Consider the following 23190-nt stretch of genomic DNA (forward strand, 5'->3'; position numbering starts at 1 on the left):
CCCTCACCCCCGTGATTGTGAACCGTGTAAGTCGGTAAACTTCCAGAATCATCTCTTGAAGCCACTTCTTTCTGACTTTCCCACACTTAAGGAGGAGTGCAGGTTTCACTCTGGACCCTGTTTGCCATAGGAAATGGGAGCTGCTTTTTTATCTCTTCAGAAACAAGTCAAAGCTGACCTGAAAGACTTCTCTCTACTCTCTTATCCCCAAATTCCTCTGGAGCGCTACCTCAAGTATTTCTGGGCACAAGCATTGTTGACACTCGGCTGGGGAATGGAAGCAGTGGCCTGCATCTCCTGGGAGGCAGAGCATCCTTTTAAGACTACAGTCTCTCCCATGCCACACGCAGAGCATACACACTCCTTTCAAGACATGATTGCTTTGCAATTAAAGTACAAACTCAAATTATTTTTAGGAATATATTAAATTTTTTTAAAAAATTGTAATGCTTCTGTATTTATCTTCTTTTATAAAATCTACCAATTTTTCAATATCATTAACTGTCATTTCTTGATAGCTTTAAAAATACTCACAAAAAACAAAAACTAAAAATCCAAATTTAGTTTGTATACATATCAATAACCAATTCTGTAGCTAGCCTTTCCAGGACTTCAAAAAGCAGAATAATTATCTACAATATTTCTGTTGTCTCAAATTTAACATCAAGAGAAAATAATTATATTTTAATTTTCCTAAAGATTTTAAGATATATTTTTATAGCAAAATTCTAACATTACAACAGATAAAAGAACACATACTTGTCATATTAATCAATTACCTAGGCATAAATTTCTTATAATAAAAAGATATGTTTAAAAATACTAAAATATGGGGCTGGAGAGATGGCTCAGAGGTTAAGAGCACTGGCTGCTCTTCCAGAGGTCCTGAGTTCAATTCCCATCAACCACATGGTGGCTCACAACCATCTGTACTGAGATCTGGCGCCCTCCTCTGGCATGCGGGCATACACATAGACAGAATATTGTATACATAATAAATAAATAAATCTTTAAAAAAATACTAAAATATGGCCTTCAAAAGGAAACTCTGTAAGACCCAACTAGTAGGATTTACCACCCAGCGCAGGGGATGAGAGCAAGCGCTCACAGTCTCCCTCAGCCAAGCACCTCAGAGTGTCCTGGGCAAGGCAGCGTCAGGGAGAAATGCAACAGGTCACCTGAAGTCTGGACGGCAGAGAGAAATGTTACTGCACTCGGGGTGGCTTTGTTATTAACATCTGAATCCTTAATTAATGGGTAAATGAGTTAGTTCTAATGCCAGAAAACAAATAAACAAACAAAACCACTGAAGTTTAACACAATGATCCAAGTCTAACTTTGAAAACCTTGCTTAGCTGTGTCTAACAACCTGAATCCACTCTATCACAAATGTACCAATTTTAATTGAGCACAAAAGGCCTTCATTAAGGCTTTGTTTTTATAGAGTATTTAATGTACTTATTTATTGCATGTGTACGAATGTTTTGCCTTCATGTATGTCTACACACCAGGTGCACGCCTCAGGCCCCTGGAGGCCAGAAAAGAGTGTTGCACCCCCTAAGGTTGCAGTTACAGCCAGTTGTGAGTAGCCGTGTGGGTGCTGAGAAGCCAACCCTAGTACTCTAGCAGAGCAGCCAGTACTTTTAACCAAAGAGCCATCTCTCCATCCCTTAAAGCCCGATTTTCTCTTTTAAAATATTTCTTTAAAGGTCTGTAGTTTTCTTTTTAGGATCTGTAGGTTTTGCTACTGTTGTTTAAAGTTTATCTATTTATTTATTTTAGTTTTTGAAATTTAGATGTCATTACATTTCCCCCTTTCCCTTCCTCCCTCCAACACTTCCCATGGACCCTCCTCAGATTCATGGCCTTTTTTTAAATTGTTGTTACATATGCATATTCCTAAATGCATAGTAAGCATAATCTGGTCAATTGCTATATTACTTGTATGTATATGATTTCAGGACTATTTAGTACTGGCTTCCCTGGGGAAATATCCTGCCTTTTCCTTCATAAACCAGACCAAGACTATGAGATAGCAGCAGACTTTAAGCTGAGCTTTGCCAGTAAGTTATTCTGATGGTAGGACTTAAATCCATCCACCTGCTTGACACCAAAATATGATGTAAGTATTTTGGAATGATAGAGGAAGGAGAATTGGGGGTTGGAAAGCTGTAAGAATGCTCAAGCCTTATATCTCTTTAAGGAAAAGCCAACAAATTAATTTTACTGTTACAGATTCAACAGTGCTAGCACATCTCCTCTGGAGGTAGCTATTTCACAGGCAAAGAGACTATCATGGGACAGCTAGAATATTAATAGAATATTAATATAGAATATTAATATATATATAAGCATGAAAAGAAAATGCTAATACTGGCCAAAATATTTATAGGTCACATTATTAATCTGCTCATCACCTTAAATTTATTGCACTTAAAACAATACTAAAAATTATATTCAACAGCCAAGCAGTGGTGGTGCATGCCTTTAATCCCAGCACTAGGGAGGCAGAGGCAGGCAGTTCTCTGAGTTCAAGGCCAGTCTGGTCTACAAGAGCTAGTTCCAGGACAGGCTCTAGAAACTACAGGGAAACCCTGTCTCGAAAAACAAAACAAAACAAAAAAAAACAAAAAAATTATATTCAACAGATTTCTGAAGCATGATTTAAAGATTTAGCATCATCTCAAAATTTTGTTAAAAATGAAGCTGAATGAAATTATGAACTCTAAGACTGATGAGGATCAGAATTCCTTATTTTCCCAAAAAATGTCTTTGCATCTGAAGAATTTGTCTCCTCTGCTCAGTACTGTTCTCCATATTCCCTCACTCTGTAATAGAACTGAATGACTCAGCAATCTGCCTGTCTAGAATGACTATTACTCATGACTCAGCAATATGCCTGAATAGAACATCTATTACTCAGGCTATTCTTAGTGGCTCTTCTACAGAGAAATAAAGAAGAAGCAGGTGAAGACATAGGGTGCATTGAGGGGGTAAATAGAACAAAGGACAAAGAAAACTTCTTTACTATTGTTTTCATTATAAATTTAAAAAGTCAGGATACAATACACATAAAGGAAATCATTTCAGTTTGTAAAGTTACAAATGGATTTACTGAGCATGTTTTAGAACAGGAACAAGAAAACAGTACTTCTTTCCATTAAAAGACTAAAGGCCTGAGTCAGGGAACTCTATAGGAGCAAGACTGAGCCAGCGACCTAGGCCAGAACAGGTCTGAGGCAGCGAACTCCAAAAAAGCAGGACTGAGCCAGTGGACTGGGCTGGAGTGGGCCTGGGACAGTGAATTCCACAGGAGCAGGAGTATATTCAGATCAGGGTCATTTGCAGAAGCAGGACTGGGCCAGCAACCTAGGCCAGAGCAGGCCTAAGACAGCAAGCTCCAAGTGAATAGGAGCGGATCCAGACCAAGGATATTTGCAGAGGCAGGACTGAGCCAATGACCTGGGTCAGAGCAGAGCTATGACAGTGAACTCCACAGGAGCAGGTACAGGGGAGCAACTGCTGAGCAAGTGGGCCAGAGCCAGAGACTGCTGTGGGTCTGGGTGTGAATCTAAGACATCTGAGGGAGTAGACCTGAGCCAGAACCTCTGTGAGTCTGGGCATCCGTCTGGGACATCAAAAGGAGTAGGCAGGAACCAGAAACCTATGTGGGTCCAGGCATGAGTCTGGGACCTCTGAGGGAGTAGGCCTGAGCCAGGTCCCTGTGGGGCTGGGCACACCCCAGTCTGGGACTTCTGAGGGAGTAGATCAGAGTCAGAGATCTTTGCAGGACCAACCCCAAACCAGGGACCTCTGCAGAAGTGGATCCAGACCAGGGACATGTAGTGGGGAGCAGTGGGCTGGCTTCCCGCCGCCCGTCTATCTTATGCCCCGAAATAACAACACACAAATTGTATTCTTTTAAATACTGCCTGGCCCATTACTTCCAGCCTCTTACCCACATCTTGACTAACCCATATCTAATAATCTGTGTAACACCACGAAGTGGTGCCTTACCAGGAAGTTTCTAGCTTACGTCCATCTTGGGCTGGAGCTTCATTGTGTCTCTCTCTCTTAGGAGAGGCATGGCAGTCTGACTAACTTAGGAGAGGCGTGGCATGTGACTGAGCCATCTACCTCACTTCCTTCTTCCTGTTCTGTCTACTTCACCCACCTAAGGGCCGGTCTATCAGATGGGCGAGGCAGTTTCTTTATTAATTATCCAATGAAATCATCAGATAGATAGAAGACACACCTACAGGGACATTTAAAGAAACAGGGCTGAGCCGACAAGTCTAGGCCAGAGCAGACCTGAAACAGCAACAAAATCAACAAAATAGAAACAAAGAAAATAATACAAAAAATCAATGAGACAAAAAGTTGATTCTTCAAGAAAATAAACAAAATAGACAAACCTTTATCCAAACTAACCAAAAGGCAGAGGGAGAATATCCAAATTAAAAAATCAGAGATGAAAATGGGGACATAACAACAGACACAGAGGAAATATAGAGAATCATCAGGTCATATTTCAAAAACCTATACTCCAAAAACCTGTAAAACTTAAAGGAAATGGACAACTTTCTGGATAAATATCACTTGCCAAAATTAAATCAAGACCAAATAAGCAAATTAAACAGACCTATAACTTTAAAAAAAAATAGAAATAGTCATCAAAAGGCTCCCAACCAAAAAAAGCCCAGGACCAGATGGTTTCAGCTCAGAATTCTACAAGATTTTCAAAGAAGAACTAATACCAACACTCCTCAAATTATTCCACACAAAAGAAACAGAAGGAACATTGCCAAATTCTTTTTATGAGACTACAATTACCCTGATACCCAAACCACAGAAAGACATTATTAAGAAAGGGAATTACAGACCAATCTTACTTATGAACTTTGATAAAAATAATACTAAATAATATACTGGCAAATCAAATCCAAGAACACATCAGAACCATCATCCACCATGATCAAGTCAGCTTCATCCCAGAGACGCAGGGATGGTTCAACATACGGAAACCTTTCAACATAATCCACCGTATAAACAAACTGAAAAATAAAAACCACATGATCATCTCATTGAATGCCAAAAAAGCTTTCAACAAAATACAACATCTCTTCATGATAAAGGTCTTGGAGAGAGCAGAGATATAAGGAACATACCTAAACATAATAAAGGTGATATACAGCAAGCCAACAGTCAACATCAAACTAAATGGAGAGAAACTCCCAGTGATCTCACTGAAATCAGGAACAAGACAAGGTTGACCATTCTCTCCATATCTATTCAATATAGTTCTTGAGGTCCTAGCTAGAGCAATAAGACAACAAAAGGAGATCAAGGGGATACAAATCAGAAAAGAAGTCAAACTCTCACTATTTGCTGATGATATGATAGTTTACATAAGTGACCCCAAAAATTCTACCAAGGAGCTTCTATAACTCATAAACACCTTCAGTAATGTAGCAGGATACAAGATTAACTAAAAAAAAAAAATCAGTAGCCCTCCTGTAGACAGATGATAAAAGGGCTGAGAAAGAAATCAGAGAATCAACACCCTTCACAATCAATAGTCACAAATAGCATAAAATATCTCAAACCAAACAAGTGGAAGACTTGTGTGACAAGAACTTTAAATCTTTGAAGAAATTAAAGAAGACACCAGAAAGTGGAAAAATCTCCCATGCTCTTGGGTAGGTAGAATTAACAAAGTAAAAATGGCAATCTTACCAAAAGCAATCTACAGATTCAATGCAATGCCTATCAAAATCCGAGCAAAATTCTTCACAGACCTCGAAAGAATGGTACTCAACTTCATATGAAAAAGCAAAAAACCCAGGATAACCAAAACAATCATATACAACAAAAGAACTTCTGGTGCATCACAATCCCTGACTTTAAACTTTACTACAGAGCTACAGTACTGAAAACAGCCTGGTATTGGCATAAGAACAGACAGGAGGACCAATGGAACCGAATGGAAGACCCAGATATTAATCCACACACCTTCAAACACTTAATTTTTGACAAAGAAGCAAAAAATATCAAATGGAAAAAAGAAAGCATATTTAACAAATGGTGCTGGCATAACTGGATATCAACATGTAGAAGAATGAAAATGGATCCATATCTATCACCATGCACAAAACTCAAGTCCAGATGCATCAAAGACCTCAACATAAAGCCAGCCACACTGAACCTCATAGAAAAGAAAGTGGGAAGTACACTTGAATGCATTGGCACAGGAGACCACTTCCTAAATAGAACCCCAGTAGCACAGACATGAGAGAAACAATTAATAATTGGGACCTCCTGAAAATGAAAAGCTTCTGTAAAGCAAAGACATGGTCAACAAGACAAAATGACAGCCTACAGAATGGGAAAAGATCTTCACTAACCCCACATCAGACAGAGGCTGATCTCCAAAATATACAAAGAACTCAAGAAATTGGTCACCAAAAGAACACATAATCCAATTTAAAAAAATGGAGTATAGACCTAAACAGAGAACTCTCGACAGAGGAATCTAAAATGACTGAAAGACACTTAAGGAAATGTTCAACATCCTTAGTCATCAGAGGAATGCAAAACACCAGTCAGAATGGCCAAGATCAAAAACACTGATGACAATTTATGCTGGAGAGATTGTGGGGTAAAGGGAACACTTCTACATTGCTGGTGTGAATGCAAGGTAATACAACCCCTTTGGATGTCAGTGTAGTGATTTCTTAGAAAATTAGGAAACAACATTCCTCAAGACCCAATAATACCACTTTTGGGTATATATCCAAAGGATGCTCAATGTGCCACAAGGACATGTGCTCAACTATGTTCATAGCAGCATTGTTTGTTATAGCCAGAACCTGGAAACAACCTAAATGCCCCTCGATCCAAGAATGGATAAGGAAAATGTGGTACATTTACACAATGGAGTACTACACAGCAGAAAAAAATAATGACACCTTGAAATTTGCAGGCAAAGGGATGGAGCTTGAAAACATCATTTTGAGTGAGGTAACCCAGACCCAGAAAGACAATTATCACATGTACTCACTCATGAGTGGCTTTTAAACATAAAGCAAAGAAAACCAGCCTATTAATCACAATCCCAAAAACCTAGACAACAATGAGGACCCTAAGAGAGACATACATAGATCTAATCTACATGGGGAGGAGGAGAAGACAAGATTTCCTGAGTAAATTGGGAGCATGGGGACCTTGGGAGAGGGTTGAGAGGACGGGAGAGGCAGGGAGAGGAGCAGAGAAAAATATAAAGCTCAATAAAAATCAATAATTTTTTAAAAAGTCTAAATTAATTCCAAATTGCCTGTTGCAGCCCAGACACCCATGCTATCCAAGGACAGTACCCACTAAGCCATCATATTCTAACCACACCTTTCTTTAAATGTCTATGAAAATTGTCAGTATCTGCTCAGGCTTCTAAAAGGCATAAATATTCTTATTTGCACTTCCAGTTTCCTACCCTTCCTAGGGCAAATGATAACAGTCAGTCAGCTGTGTGCTGTTTTTCTGATCTGATTTTCACCTCCATACTGTTGTTATTTCACCAAAGAAAAGCTAAGGAGGCATTACAAACTGGACTGGAACGCAGGTACTTGTGCTGAGGAGGGAGATCCCCACCCCTACACTCTAAAGCACTACTCTCATAGTTGTGAAGAAAAGGACTAGGCACCTAAATGTCATAGTCAATGGCCTTCCTGTATTTGAATGTGCACCTGAAATTTACATTACAAGCTATATGTATATATATGTATATATATATATATATATTGAATGTGTGTGTGTGCATGTGTGTGACAAAAAATCTGACAAAAGTGCAGCCTGATATATGTGCCTCTAAGCCTCCTAAAAAACTGTCTTAAAGATATAAACTCAACAAGTTTCACAGCATTCTGAGGATCCCAACCTACTAACTTCTACAGAAAAAAAAACAACCACGAGGAAGACTGATCTGATATGCAAATCGTCAAGTGAAGAACTGCTAAGACAGCGGGGGAGAGAATAAGCTCAGTGCACACTACGGACATCTACACTTAAAAGTTACTAGAGATGCAGGGCACTAGTGGTGCATGCCTTTAATCCCAGCACTACGGGGTAGAGGCAGCTGGATCTCTGAGTTCAAGACCAGCCTGGTAAACAGAGTGAGGTATAGGACAGCCAGGACTGTTACATGGAGAAATCTTGATTCGAAAAACAAAACAACAACAACAAATCACTAGAGATGTAAGGAAAACATGGCGCCAGGAGTGAAGAAGCTCTGAGCTTTTGGAAAACATGATACACAACTTCCAGTACGGAAAAAAAAAAAAAGGCAGCTGGGCGGTGGTGGCGCACACCTTTAATCCCAGCACTCGGGAGGCAGAGGCAGGCAAATCTCTGAGTTTGAGGCCAACCTGGCCTAGAAGAGCTAGTTCCAGGACAGGCTCCAAAGCTACAGCGAAACCCTATCTCAAAAACCTGAAAAAGAAAAAAAAAAGGAAAAAAGCAATTACTGATAACTCAATAGTTAAGACTGAAAATCAGATTAAACAAGAGATTTTTTTGTATTCTTTTCTTTTAAAGAATCAATTTCAAGGTAGGAGTAGAGAAGTAATAAGAAAATAACGATGTACCTGGGAGAAATTATAATGACAGAAATTATTAAAGCAGGATTAAGGAATAAGCAACATAATGAGAAGGCCTGAGGTTTAGTGAAAAGAGAAAATTGAAGGTGCTTTTTATGAAAATGCAGATATAGAATGTTCCCATAGTTAATGAAAGACATGATCATGCAGATTCTGGAAGCAAAAATATTAGGTTTGTTTATAAAATTTACCATTATTTTTCAGTATGTGCAGCGGTTAGAGAAAGCGAAGATGACAAAGGCCATGCTGGGGCAGCCTACCCCAGAGAGGGGTTGATGGCAACGGAAGGAAGGCGCTGGGTTGCTCACCCGTTCTCTTTACACAACATTCTTATGCACTATACGCCCATGTACTGAAATTTCACAATTATCATAAAATAGGGGTCTAGGAGAAGGGCTCTGAGGACAGAGGTAGGTACGGAAGGGAAGGGTGGGGCTAGAAAAGCTATTTGTAATTATCACTTACTTTGACAAACACGACAATTCAGGTTAGTGGGGAAACAGGTCTTTTCAATAAAACATGGCCAAGAAAATAGATATCCATATGTGGATAAAATGAACAATCACAAACTATGTTCAAGCACATAAAGAATTAACTAAAGGGAGCTCACAGCTCTGATTGAAGAGAGAAAGCTGTAAACTTTCTAGAAGGAACACAAGATAACACAGTCAGGACTCTGCAATGTGAAGAAAAGTCCTCAGACAGGACACAGAAGACACCGAGGACAGAAGAGGTCAAAGTATAGATGATGTCACCAAAACTGGAAGCTTCCACAAACCAAATACTGTTCTGAAAAAGTAAAAATAGCAAGTCATGGAAAATATACTCTCTGTAGACATACAGATAGATACTGGGATAAAGAGATAGACAGACAGAGAGACAGAGCAAGGCAGAGAGACAAATAGCCATAGGAGACACACACACACACACATACACACACACATACACACACACACACACACACACACAGAGAGAGAGAGAGAGAGAGAGAGAGAGAGAGATCAAAAGGTTGAATTTAGAATATCACATGACTTTTAGTAGCAACAGTCTAGACCAGTGCTTCATCACAGATGACAGATGAGATGCTTGAAAAAAAAACTTGGTGCCTTCACCCATCAAGAAAATGCAAATCTAAAATGATGGGAATTGTTTGTGAACTACACAGATGCTCAGTGCCAACTGTTTCTGATGAATTTAGCATTTCCAATAAAGTCAGACAGTTTCTGATAAATTCATACATTCACATGCCATTCGTTTGTTTCTACCTTGGAAAAATAGGGCTTTGGCCCACTAAAATAAATAGATAAATAAAAATAACAAGACCGGTCATCCATAGTGATTTTGTGTGGCCAAAAAGTAGAAAAAAGATTGGAAAACAAGCAAGCAAATGCTACGATAGCTTTTCTCCAGTGAAATCCAACCCAGCAATTGAGAAAATGATGAGAAACACAACAAACTGATGACTGTCAAAACATGGCAAATGCAGGGCAGAATCCAGGTTATACATCCACGTGCTACACAGTGGCCTCACAGATAATGACTACACACACAGTAGAATCTAGATGTGTGCAGGCCACACCACCTAGGATTACATTAAGTCTATGAAGTAATTTCAACAACAAAATCACGTAAGACTAAATTTCTAAGCATGCATCCCTGATATGACATGTATGTAGCTGTACATACTTTTTGTAAAGTACAAATGTAGTCAAAATCATCCAGAGACAGACATCAGAGTACCTCTGGAATAGGAGCAGGACTGTCTAGAAAAGGGATGCAGAAGAACTTTCTAGAATAATAGAAACATTTCAGACTCCATGATATGGTTGGCAGTTACATTAAAATAAAAACACACTGACTTATACAGTTAGAATTTTATTGCATCTAGATTATAACTCAATCAAGTCTGGAGGGAGGCCCTTGGCACTGTGGGAACATGGGGGATGCAGTACGCTCTAGAGGCTCCTCTCCTGTCTACACGAACGCCCTCCAAGCAGTGGCAACTTGTTCTGTGTATCTTTGTAATATGCAACAAATAAAGCAGAGCTGGGGAGAGTTTGGTGGGGAGGGGTGCTTGCCACCAAGTCTGATGGCCTGAGTTTGATCTCTGAGACCAGTTTGATGTTAGGAGAGAGCTGCCTCTTGCCAAATTGTTCTTTGGCCTCCACACCCATGCTGAGATACAACTCCGCCTCCCCTACTAGCCCACAAAATAACAGGAAAAATAAATAAAGCAAAAATAAGAACTGTCAACATGACTTTTACTTTGAAAGTTCTTTTACCCATTTCAGAGGGCTGCTCCTTCCTGCTGCATGGCTTGGCAGGGCACAGGTCACCTCTGGGCCTAGCTCAGTGACAGCACAGAACACATCTCCGTGAACTCCATGTCCTCCTTTTACTACATTTGGTTCTTAATTATAGGAGCAGAGGAAGTGCAGCCATTTTCAGCAAATCTCGTCTATTCCACTAACAGTGGTTTAGGCTCCCAGTGCTCTAGTCCTGTCCCTTGGGGAGTCTGAGTGATGCTCCATTTGTGCAGAGCACAAGCTTGTCGCGGTGGAGATTGTTTCCGTGGGGGCTTGCTAAAGCTTCCTGGTCATTAGAGTAAGCTCAGGTGCTTTTGGGAGAGCCAACACAGAAGGGATGCTGAGGTCTCCGCACAACTGTCACGGGCTCATAAAGACGGCACGGCTCTTTAAAAACAAGTACAGTCTGAGAATTTATATTTGAGCTGGAGAACCTAGCTCAAAATGTCACTTATGACTACTAAGCACATTTGGGTTGAATACCTGAGGATACAAACAGCGCATGCTCCTACTATATTGCTCAGGAAAGCTGTAAGTAATAAAGGGCACTAGCGCATAATGATGAAAGGAACAACTTACCAGGAAGAAATAGTGATGTCAGTTCTATTTTCTAGAATATAACTTCAAAATATTGACCATATTCTAGACAAATATTGATGACATGCTAGGCAATATAACAAATTTCAAAGAACCAATCCATTTTCATTGGACACAAAGCAATTAAATTAGAAAAGACAGCTATAATAAAATGAATAAGAAAATCATATATTTCAAAAATTAAAAATATACTCCAGGGGCTGGGGAGGGGCAGAAACAGTGACCAAAATGAAAATAAGTAGAATAAGAATTGTCATTTGATTAAAGGAAACCAAAACTGTAAAGATTGCCTGATGTGGGAGGGTCTTCTGTTTTAATAAAGAAACTGCCTTGGCCAGCCCTTAGGTGGGTGGAGTAGCAGAACAGGAAGAAGGAAGTGAGGTAAATGGCTCAGACAATTGCCCTGCCTCTACAGCTAGACACGATGAAGCTCCAGCCCAAGATGGACGTACGCTAGAATCTTTCCGGTAAGACACCCCTTCATGGTGCTACACAAATTATTAGAAATGGGTTAAAGCAAGATGTGAGTAAGAGGCTGAAAATAATGGGCCAGGCAGTGTTTAAAAGAATACAATTTGTGTGTTGTTATTTCGGGGCATAAGCTAGCCGGTGGCCGGGAGCCGGGCAGGATGAAAAACAGGCCTGCCCGCAGCTCCACACTACAGAATTGCCCATTCAAAGTCAAAATCACCCAGCCAATTTCCCAAAGAACTTTCACTAAATGCCTAAGGAGGGCATTATCTTTAGCTCATATCTAAAGATTCTAAGTAGGAAGGCGAAGTGGGAAATCAAAGGATGTGCAAGTAAGAGGCCCTCTGTAATTCCGTCTGGGGCAGGCACAGCATCACAGGATGAGAATCAGAAGAGTAAGAGGAAAGGAATTGCAGGTCATCTCTCGTCCTGTAGATATAAATATTACAAACAGCCTTAGCAAATGCCCTCAGGACTGTGCACAAATGATGGCCTAGACTATGTGAACAAGATGCTAAAATGACCTAAGGATTTGGAAAATTAATTTGCAAGCTCCATGGATTTAAGAATCAAATCTAATATGACCTATGTAAGAGTTACAGAAAGCATTTTAATAAAATTCAATTATCATTAATAACATAAACTTAAAGCAAATAAAAAAATAGAAGACAATTTCTTAGGCTGGAAAGAAGGTGAGTTCTTGCTCTGTGAGCATGAGGATCAGAGTCTAGACCCCTAGCCTGCAAGTAGAGAGCTGGAAGGCTGTACACATCCATATCTCCTGTCTCAAGGCAACACAGTGGCTGTGGACATCCGTGTCTCCTATCTCAAGGCAATGCAGTGGCTGTGCACATGTGTATCTCCTATCTCAAGACAACACAATGGCTGTGCACATTCATATCTCCTGTCTCAAGGAAACACAGTGGCTGTGAACATCCGTATCTCCTGTCTCAAGGCAACAGAATGGCTGTGCACACCTGTATCTCCTGTCTCAAGGAAACACAGTGGCTGTGCACATCCATATACAATGGCAGTGCTAAATGAAAGATGCTCCAAGTCCTTTCTGTTCTGTGTGTACACATATGGGCACTGTTCCCACACACTCACATGCATGTAACACTCAAATTTCTTCAGATTGGTAAATGGTAGCTAATGAAAATAGCTAGTGATACATTTTCTTTAAAACCGGGAATAATTCAAGAACCCACTCCCACTTCTGCTTTAGCTTTATGCTAAAGGTTCTAGCTCAGCTGAACAAAGAGCCATCGAATTCAGTGCCTAGTAAGGATCCTTCACTTGATGGCACCTTCTACATGTCCTCACATGACAGAGAGCAACAGGCTCCTCCAAGCCTCTCCTAAAAAAAGGAAGTCATTCCATTTGCCGACTCACTCCCTACCTCTCAAGCCCTTCACACTGGTGACAAGGTCTCAATAAGATATTAGAGGGGGACAAACATTCAAACATACAGTGCATATATAATGGCTAGTAGGAAACTGCTATTGCTTTAGAAAAAAGCAACAACCAAAAAAAAAGTGTAACTGGAACACCCATTTAGATAATTTAGTACATTACTAGAATAAGAGCTCAGAGCAAGGTTGTTATAGATAAAATGAATGAACCAAAATAAACAATGATTACACATGCTACCAACAGTAAAAAATCAATTTCTTACCAAAAATTTCACAATATTAACAAAAGATAAGATATGGGAAGAAATCTGGCAAAGCATGTCAGCTATCTGTGAACTTCAAGGCAACCGACATAACAGTCTTGCATCTACCAGCTATCTAACGATTTCTGTGCAGCCTTCCACAGATAATTGGTATACTCTTCTCTCTTCTCCCACCCCAGCATTGCTTAGTTGCCTATAGTTATTTGGGTAGGGTTGAGGACTCTACTGTCTCTCCTGTCTACTCTGGTATGTCTACTGCTGTCCTTGTTCACCTCATGTTAGGACAGTCATGTTGGTGAGACTTTATGGGTGTAGCCTATTGCTGGAGACACAGTCTCAGCAGACTCCCTGTCCTCCAGCTCTTACAGTCTTTCAGCCCCTCTTCCATAGACAATAATCTAATTATATTTTTGAAAAAGAAGGCAAGAATAAAACAGGAAGAAGGAGTTGATTTCTAATTGGTCACAAAGTCAGTTTAGTGGCTGAGACCAGGGTATCTTCAGAGCAATATTGTTAGTGAGATAGAAAAGAACAGGCAGAATGTGGTGGTTCTCAGAAGAGGCAGGTATGGTCCTTGGGATGTTTTCATTTTCTGTAATGAGACCATATGGACATGTATGGAGCAGTCATGCTTCAGTATTAATTGTTATTATAGACTAACAAAAGCATCTAAAAGTTCTGTCTGTAGGAATGCTTTTACACATGTGCACAAAGAAATGGAATGTTACTTGTACCACTTGTAATAATGAAAAATTGCAAATAATACAACTGTCCAGTATGAATCATAACCATTAGATAGGATGCTATATTGCTACCAAAATTAGGGAACTAGAACTAGAGGTACTAAAATGAATGACTCTCAGGGTGTCAAATAGAGCAAAACGCAGAAGATATGCACCATGAGATGGCTTCATGCACAAAACACTTAAAAAGCATGCAAACCCATCACTGCCTATTGTTTAGGAGGTGGCTTGGTGGCTGAGTGCTAACTCCAAGTGTGTAAAGCCCAGTGCTGATCCCTAGCACTGTAAACAAAAGGAGACGGAATCAGATGTGTGAAAACAAGCAACACCAATCTCAAGACGGAGGCTGCTTCTGTGAGAAGACAGTGGCAGGGAGGGGACCTAAGCCCTGATCTGTACTTGAAAGGGTTTCATTTATTCCTCTGAGTGAGAGTTACCAACATTAATGTATTATTTTCAGTTACTGTAAATGTTTTAAGATTTTCTTTTTCTTGAAGCAGAGTCTCACTCTAGTTCACACTGATCTCAAAGTCACCATGAAGCCTAGGCTAGACTTGAACTCATGCTAAACCTCCTGCTTCTTCAGCCTCCTGATAGTTGGGAGAACAGGCCTGAGCATCACACCTAAGTTTTAATTTTTAAAAGGGGACAATGACGTGGGATTCCCCTCCGTAAGCTACGAATATGTTTTATTACCATTGGTTAATAATGAAGCTGTTTCAGCCAATGGTTTAGCAGAGTAAAGTCAAACAGGAAATCTGAACAGAGATATAGAGAAAGAGTAGGCGGAGTCAAGGAGATGCCATGTAGCTGCAGAAGGAGAAAGACACTGCCGCTGGAACCTTTCCTGTAAGCCACAGCATTGTGCCAATACACAGATTAACAGAAATGGGTTAATTTAAGATTTAAAGACTATCTAGAAATAAGCCTGATCTGTTGGCCAGTGTTGTAATTAATATAGTTTCTATGTGATTGTTCAGGTCTGGGCATCCAGGAAGTGAATGAACAGTCTTTTCCTACAGGACAACACCATGGAAACTAAAAAGATATTTAGTTTGACAATGACCCAATTTCCAAGACAAGACTGGCAAATAAACATGTGTCTTGACACTGAAACACTAGAGGTTTCTGTTCATGAGGATGAAGGACACACCATGCTTCCTTCCCAGGGCTCAGGAGAAACACACTAACCTAAGTAAATTCTTAGAAATCAAGAAAGTAAGAGAGTTGTCAGTGACAGATCAACATTTTGGATGGATTTCAGGAGGCCAGAAGAACTTCCCAAGAAACCCCGCTGAGGAGGAGGGCCTGCAGCTGGGAACCACAGGAGAGGTGCAGAGCCGCACACAATTCCCTTGGATGGGAGGCCATGTTACACTCGGTCTGGACATGCAAAGATCATGCCTGGGTGACATGAAGGAAGCACATCGGGTAGGTGTGTAATTTAACATCTGTCTGCTCAACAGCAGTTCCTGAACCAACACTGACCCTATCCCACCTGCCGCATTCACACAGCCAGCATGGCTGAAGGAGTCCCCAGCAGGAGCCCCAGGCCTGTGCTCTCAGAGCAGGTAGAGTAGGTGGGACAGGGGAGTGGTGCTTCCTTTAGGAAAAGGGTTAGTAATAGCAACAAACAGGGGTGGGGTGTGACAGGAAGGGCAGCTCAACCCACACAAAGGGAAACAAAGTCCCTCTACCCACCAAAGTAAAATCTTTCTTATTTCAGTAACTACCACGTGAACCCGCAGTTTCCCTCCATTCATCCTGAGGGGATGGGTGTTCCGTATGTCCAATTTAAGAAGCTACACAATCCAGTGATCTACTGGGAAGGAGACAGACAGAGAGACACTCCTTCCCCCACCCCTTATGGCTAAAGAAGGGATCAAACACCCAAGCTATCACCCAACGGAAGCTTTTATTTTAAAGTTACTAGCTCCAGGGCTGGGGTCCTTCTGTGTCAGATCAAAGTTTGGTTCTGAGCACCCACACCAGGCAGCTCGCAGCCACCTGTAACTCCTACTTCAGAGATGCCAAATCTCTGCACCCACACTTAAAAATAATAAAAAACAATAAATCTTTTTTTGGGGGGGTGTTCAAGACAGAGTTTCTCTGTAGCTTTGGAGCCTGTCCTGGAACTAACTCTGTAGTCCAGGCTGGCCTCGAACTCACATAGATCTGCCTGCCTCTGCCTCCTGAGTGCTGGGATTAAGGGCATGTGCCACCACCACCCAGCTAAAATAATAAGTCTTAATAATCACTAGTCATTAAATAGGAAAAAAACCAAATGTGGTAGAGGACACCTGTAATCTGCTACCTGGGAAGTGGAGGCAGGGATCAGTCCTTGGCTACAGAAGGAATTAAAGCCAGCATGGGCCCCCATGAGACCCTGTCTCACCCCAAATCTCCCACTCCCTCCCCAAAGAAAGAGTAGGGTGGTGACTAAACCTAAAGGCAGGAAAAGATGAAGGAAAATTTAAAAGTCTTTTGGATTTTTTAAGCAAAGGTTTATGCCAGACATGGGAGCTCACACATTCAGCAGGCACAGGCAGAGCTATATAAGAAGGCCTTGTCTGGAGAGGGAGAGACAGAGACAGACAGAGATGTAGGGGGGGAGAGGGGAGAGAGGGGGAGAGAGAGAGAGAGAGAGAGAGAGAGGGAGGGGGGGGGGGGGGGAGGGAGGGAGTACTTTAGAAATGATTGGAACTTAAGATTTGAACCACACCCCTATCTATCTACCCTTTCATGTACATTTAACTTCCTGCATTACCTGCACTATACTTATCACTACTAATGATATATGAACGATACTGTTGTCTTTTAAAGTTTCACGGATGGATACAATTTCCTTTCCCAGAGATGCTGCTGCTGTCTCAGCTGCCACAGTGATGAGCAGAGACCACACTCACTGGCAGTCTGTGAGTTCCCAGCTGAGCAACACGTGCTTTCCCAGGGAAAGCCAGACTCCAGGCAGGAACATGCCAGGGGAGCAGATGGCTGCCCCCAACTAGCAGAACTCTTTGGATGCTTACCGGCCCCAGTGTCCCAAGGACGAACTAAGGTCTGACTGAGCAGCTTGTGAGGATTCAGCAACACAGCAAAGTAATCTAACCTGGAAGCTCTGAAAACAAACAGCCCTTCTCCACCATTCTGTCCAACCTGGGGAGGACTTGACATGATTCAGAAATTGTGCAATAAATCCATGTCTTAGAAAAGGTTCAGGAAGTCTCCCCCCTCCCTGAAGACATGGGTGTTAGCTGCCTTCGATTTTCTGGGAAAATGAAAGTGAAACCAATTCATACAACGGAGCGCCATCTGTCCCCAACATCTGCATGCCACAGAGAGCACACTGCACTCTTTCCTAAGGAAGGTATTCTGTTAGGGTGTGCCTTGTGTGCCTTGAAAAGCTCATGAAAGACACCGGAGAGCCCAAAGGCAGCTTTTCGACAGTGGGGAAACAAAGGGGACTTTAAAATGATGATGCCAAGTCCACTGGGTTGGTATCTTCTCATAAAACTGAAGATGTGTTTCTAGTACCTTCCACCTTTGTATCAATACCCAAGGCCTCCACATGAGGCTACTATTTAGGCGCCTGCTTCCAGCAAAACCATCAAGTCCTCCTGCAGGAGTAGAAGTAAGGGTAGCCATCCTATGGATGCTGGGAAATGAACCCAGATCCTGACGCCACAGACGAGCCTAAATTCTCACCGTGAAGTGAGGAGGAGAGATCACATTGTTTTAAGCTCCATTATTATTCTGCCAACACAGCACCACAGTCAAGCCCAGTGGTTCTCACCCGCCCTAAGGCTCAGACCCTCTGTACTGCTGCTACTCATGTTGTGGTGACCCCAACCATAAAATTATTTCGTTGCTATTTCAAAACTATAATTATGCTACTGTTATGAGTTGTGATGTAAACATTTGTGTTTTCTGATGGTCTTAGGCATCCGCTGTAAAAGAGCCATTTGATCCAAGAATGACTTCTCTAGTTGTCTGAGAGCTCAAGTCTTGTCCCCACAATATGTCTCTCCCCCTCTGCTCACACACCAGTCTAAGCTGTCGCCATGCCCTCTTTTAGAGTCAGCAAGCCAAGAGATGCAAATGACAACCAAGCGCAATTACTTCATTTTTAAATAAATCTGCAATGAGCCCCAGCTAGTTCCAGTGTTTCACCCAGGATCACACAGCTGATTCGAGGTGAAGCTGAGACCGAGCTAGGCCTCTGTGGTCCTGGGCACTATTCCCTTTTCAAGAGGCCTCCTTAAAACTGCCAGAAGACAATCAACTGGACCTCTACATCCTCTCTCTGTGCCTCTCCTTCTGGGCACAGCTGTCGCTCACCAATAGCCTCCCTTTCTCTCTCAGTACCCATGACAGAAGGAATGACGAGCAGTGGTCACGTACACCAGACGGTTCATTTAAAGGTAACACTTAGACCATTTTTGAATTTATATTTATCTTTTAAAACAGAAACCACTTTCTTTCCAGATCAACATATTACAAAGCTCCATAGTTATGGTCACAATTCAAATCCAGAAAAACAAAAACCTAGATCACTTCCAATTCTGGCGTTCCACACTCGATACTGAACTACCATCAGTTACAGAAGTGGGCGCACCTGCAGCCTGCAGTACTCACCACAGAAGTGATCTGATTGTGTCTAAGGTTAAGTTCAGTTAGAGAATCCAGACCGTTGAGATTGTCAACGTGACTCAAGAGGTTCCTGGCAAGGTTTAAAACTCTCAAATCACACAAATGATTAACATTTTCAATCTTGGTTATCTGGAAAACAAAGGTGGGGGAAGAGCATGATTAGCATGTAATAAAACTCCAAAAGTAAAACATTCAAGTCCCCAGATTTAGTGACAAGTTTATACCGAGACATTTACAGTCCATTTAAGGGTCTCAAAGCAAGTCCTATGAAGTCATTTAACTTGTAAAAACGAGCCAAGGATCCTAGTTGACCATTTGACCATAAGGAACATATCGAGTAAATTTTCTCAAATAACCAGTGAGTCCCTCTGGAGCAGCTCTTTGGCTGCCAGGCCCACATCTACGCACTACCTGTCACACAGACACTGACTCTGGCCCCGAGGCACATACTCACAGTGCTTTGACAAGGCAAATCAAGCCTCTCAGAGCAAAAGCAAAGGACAGGACTGACCTGCGCTTGCCAGGATATTGAGGGCAGTGAAGAGTGCGAATGGACAGACGGTAGGGACTAGAAGCCCCTGTGGCAGGAAAAGATGGACTCTGGAACATTAGTGCTTAGGCCAGGAGACAATGCTCAGTTAGGTGCAATGTGGTAGGCACTAGCCTGTAGGACAAAAGACCTTAGGTTGTGGAAGCCACACAGGCACATAAGCACAGGGCCAGAGCAGAACAGCCTTAGTGCTCAGGAGGTAAGGTGAGAACAGCACCTGTATTAAAGCCCCTGTATTACTCAGCCAACACAGTCCAAAGGTTGAGTGTCTCCAACACAGGAGCTGGGAAGGGTGCTCATCAACCTCTTCACAGGACTTCCTTAAGAAACCGTGAGTTGCTCAATGTGTCACTTGTCACTAAGGGGATATATCTCAAGAGCTGGGAAGATCCTCAGGGTTGAGAGAGCTTGCTGTCCTTGCAGAGGACCAGAATTCAATTCCTAGTATCCACATGGAAACTCACAACTGCCTTCCTGTAACTCCAGCACCAAGGGATCTGATTTTCTCTCCATGGCACCTGTGTACGTACACATGTATGTGTGCACATACATGCACACAAATCTTTTTTTAAGAATAGATTTCACCATCTGTAAATATGAATCTGTTCATTTACATGGCTATAACAATTTTATTTTTTAAAAATCTAACATTTCAAGGTAAATGTTTGCTAAAAGACTCTTTTTAGATCCACAATACAGTTTCCACACTGTTGTCTGGACTCTCTGCAACCAGCAAACACCACCTGGATTCTTTCTAGGCTCAGGAAGAGACACACACAGTGGTATATTATAAATTGGAAAACATATGAGGGTAACCTGTGGTTATGTTTAAATTTTGTTTCAAGATTTTTTATCTAATTGATTTAAAGTGAAATAAAATTATATAAAAATTTAAAAAGAAACAGCAAGGTTATGGAAACATATAGATGGCAGAACTGTACACGCAGATATAGAGTAAGGCATCTGATAATAAATATATGATGTAATTTGAAATATATAGACTTAATAAAGTTGCAACAGAGAGACCGTGTAAAAGGAAATCAGTAATGTAAACATGTGCTTGAAAAACTCGCCCAAAATACAGAGACTAAGCAGAAACAGAAGAGTGAAAGAAAGACTGCTAACAATAACAGAAAAAGAACGATGCTTGAAAACACGCACTGAGACTCGGCTGGGCTCAAGAATGACAAATGGGTTAACTATGGTTGGGGTCAGTGTGCCCCACAAGTCCCCAGAGAAAGGTTTCTTTCCCAGGGTGCCGGTATTGGGAGGTGCCATGAGTATTAAGTAAGGCCTAGAGAAAGGTCATTAGGTCACTGGGATGTACCCCTGAGGGGATTATGGGACCTCAACCTCTTCTTCTGTTTCTTGGTTTAAGATGTAATGCTCTTTTCAGCAGTTTCTCCAGTGTAGCCACCTGGTTTTGGATTTGAACCTTTGTGAGCAAAGCTGCACCTTTCTCCCTGCTCGAGTGCTTCCTGCAGGCAGTTTGCTTTAATGAACTAAGGAGACGAAGGCACATGCACAGCAACTCTCTTCCTGCACACATTCATGAACGTTCCTTTCAGAAAACCTGCTTCTCCAAGTCTTCATAGACCCACAGGGTCTGAAATTAGATCCTCTGCATTTTTCTGTTGCTTTGACTTTGGAAACATTGTTAGTTCTTGTATATAAGTATTTGTCTATAACTTTAAAAATATTTATGTTTTATATATATAACTCATATATACATAGTACTCATATATACATATATATGAGTATTTTGCCTATATATTTGTATATGTACTACATGTGTGCTTAGTACTGCTGGGAGTCAGAAGATGATACTGGATCCCCTAGAACTGGAGTTATAGATAGTCATGAGCCACCAAGTGGGTGCTGAGAATTAAGACCAGGTCCTCTGCAAGAGCAATATACAGTCTTAACCACTGAGCAATCTCTCCAGCACCATTAATTTATAAATCTGGAAATATATCACTAGGGATTTTGTTTAGTTTCTTAAAACTCCATAAATCACAGCAACTGGTGGAATAAAGTCAGTTATTCTCTGATGTGGAATTCTCCTCTGTATGCTGTGAATACCATTGGATAATGAATATATCTGCTTTGGCCTACAGCAGGGCAGAATTGAGTAAGGTAAAAATTCCAAGCAGATAAAGGAAAAAAAGGCAAAGTCAGGGAGATGCCAGGGAGATGCCAGAGGAAAAAGACGCCTGTGTGCCTGTACCAGTAAACCACAAGCCTTGTGGTAAAAAATAAAATAATAAAAATGGCTTAATTTAAGATATAAAAACTAACTAAAAAGATGCCTAAGCTATTGGTCAAGCAGTGTTGTAATTAATACAGTTTCTGTGTGATTATTCTGGGTCTGGGCAGCCTGAAAATGAACAAGCAGTCTCTGCCTACAAATTGGTGCCAATGCAAACAGCTACATACACATTACTCAGATAAAAAGTGTTTATATGCTACACGGTGCCTCCCAGAGTTGAGGTGGTGAGGATGGCTCCCACCCAGCAGTCTCAGAGGCAGTGAACAGACCTTCGTCATGTTGGACTGGGAAGAGCCAAAAGGCAAAGCAGTCTTAGTCCTAGCCACGCTGCTTAGCATTTTAAGAAGTAGTCCTGGTCAGAAAATGATTGCAGATATGCAATAAAGACAGACTGAGACAAAAACAAACCTCTAAATGGGTCATAGTGTATTGAAAAATTTACACAGGCTTAGAAGAGAGATAAAAAGGAGTATAGACAATTATGATATAAAAGAGTATAGACAGTCATAAATTTTAAAAAGTAAAATAAAATAAATATTAAACTTATAAAAAAGTAACAGAGTTAAAAAATAAGCCATGTAAATATAAAAATACACAGAGAGACTGGATTATGTATATCATTGTGTTTTAATTTTTTACTGTAAATGAGCTAAATACAGAGAGTCATTTCATTGTAAGCTAAACCAACATATATATTTTAAAGGTATCTTGACTTCAAAATTTGGGCCTAAAGATATGTTGCTTTGGAAAAAAAGAGGTTCTGCTTTTGCTTCCACAGAGGATGAGAATCTGTGGATTCCTTCCAAACTAATATGGTTTAATGGATCAAGATCCCCCAAAGGTCTCCGTAAACCACCAAATACTTTGCCCAATGAAAATCAGTTTTTTTTAAAAAAAAAAACTATGCCCAAATTTCCAAATTTTGTTTATAAAGGTTGGTTTACATTTAAAGGGGATATAATATAGAGATGAATACATTTCATTGGTATGGATTTTAGTCTATTAATACAAATTTGAGGTCAATTTTGTTATATGCATCTCTGCTCTTGTTTAAGGTATTGTGTTTGTGCAGCTCATTTAAAAATATAATGTATAATTAAAAATATAGGTTAATAGATAATCATCTATAATAGTCAATCTTGTAGTCATTTTAGTTAGGTTTTCTAAATATATAGAGATATATTTCAATTAGATAGGTATTCTTCAAACCTTTCAAAGACTAACAGAATATGGCATTTAAATTTTTAAAAAACTTAGGACGTTTCATGACAATGAGAC

General features: G+C 40.8%; 1 protein-coding gene across 2 annotated transcripts in view; it reads right to left on the bottom strand.

The window, feature by feature from the left end:
• Lrrc49 (leucine rich repeat containing 49) overlaps positions 1-23190 on the bottom strand; it is a 107389-nt gene that overhangs the window by 63898 nt on the left and 20301 nt on the right. Inside the window, exon 8 of one of the 2 annotated variants that reach the window (XM_038322968.2) lies at positions 19079-19222. In XM_038322968.2, the coding sequence (XP_038178896.1) occupies positions 19079-19222 (144 nt within the window). Of the gene's footprint in view, positions 1-17472; positions 17694-19078; positions 19223-23190 lie in introns of those variants that run through there. The other variant, XM_038322969.2, reaches the window with a different exon arrangement.

Source organism: Arvicola amphibius, chromosome 3 (genome assembly GCF_903992535.2).
Source record: "Arvicola amphibius chromosome 3, mArvAmp1.2, whole genome shotgun sequence".
NCBI classification, from domain to species: Eukaryota; Metazoa; Chordata; class Mammalia; order Rodentia; family Cricetidae; genus Arvicola; species Arvicola amphibius.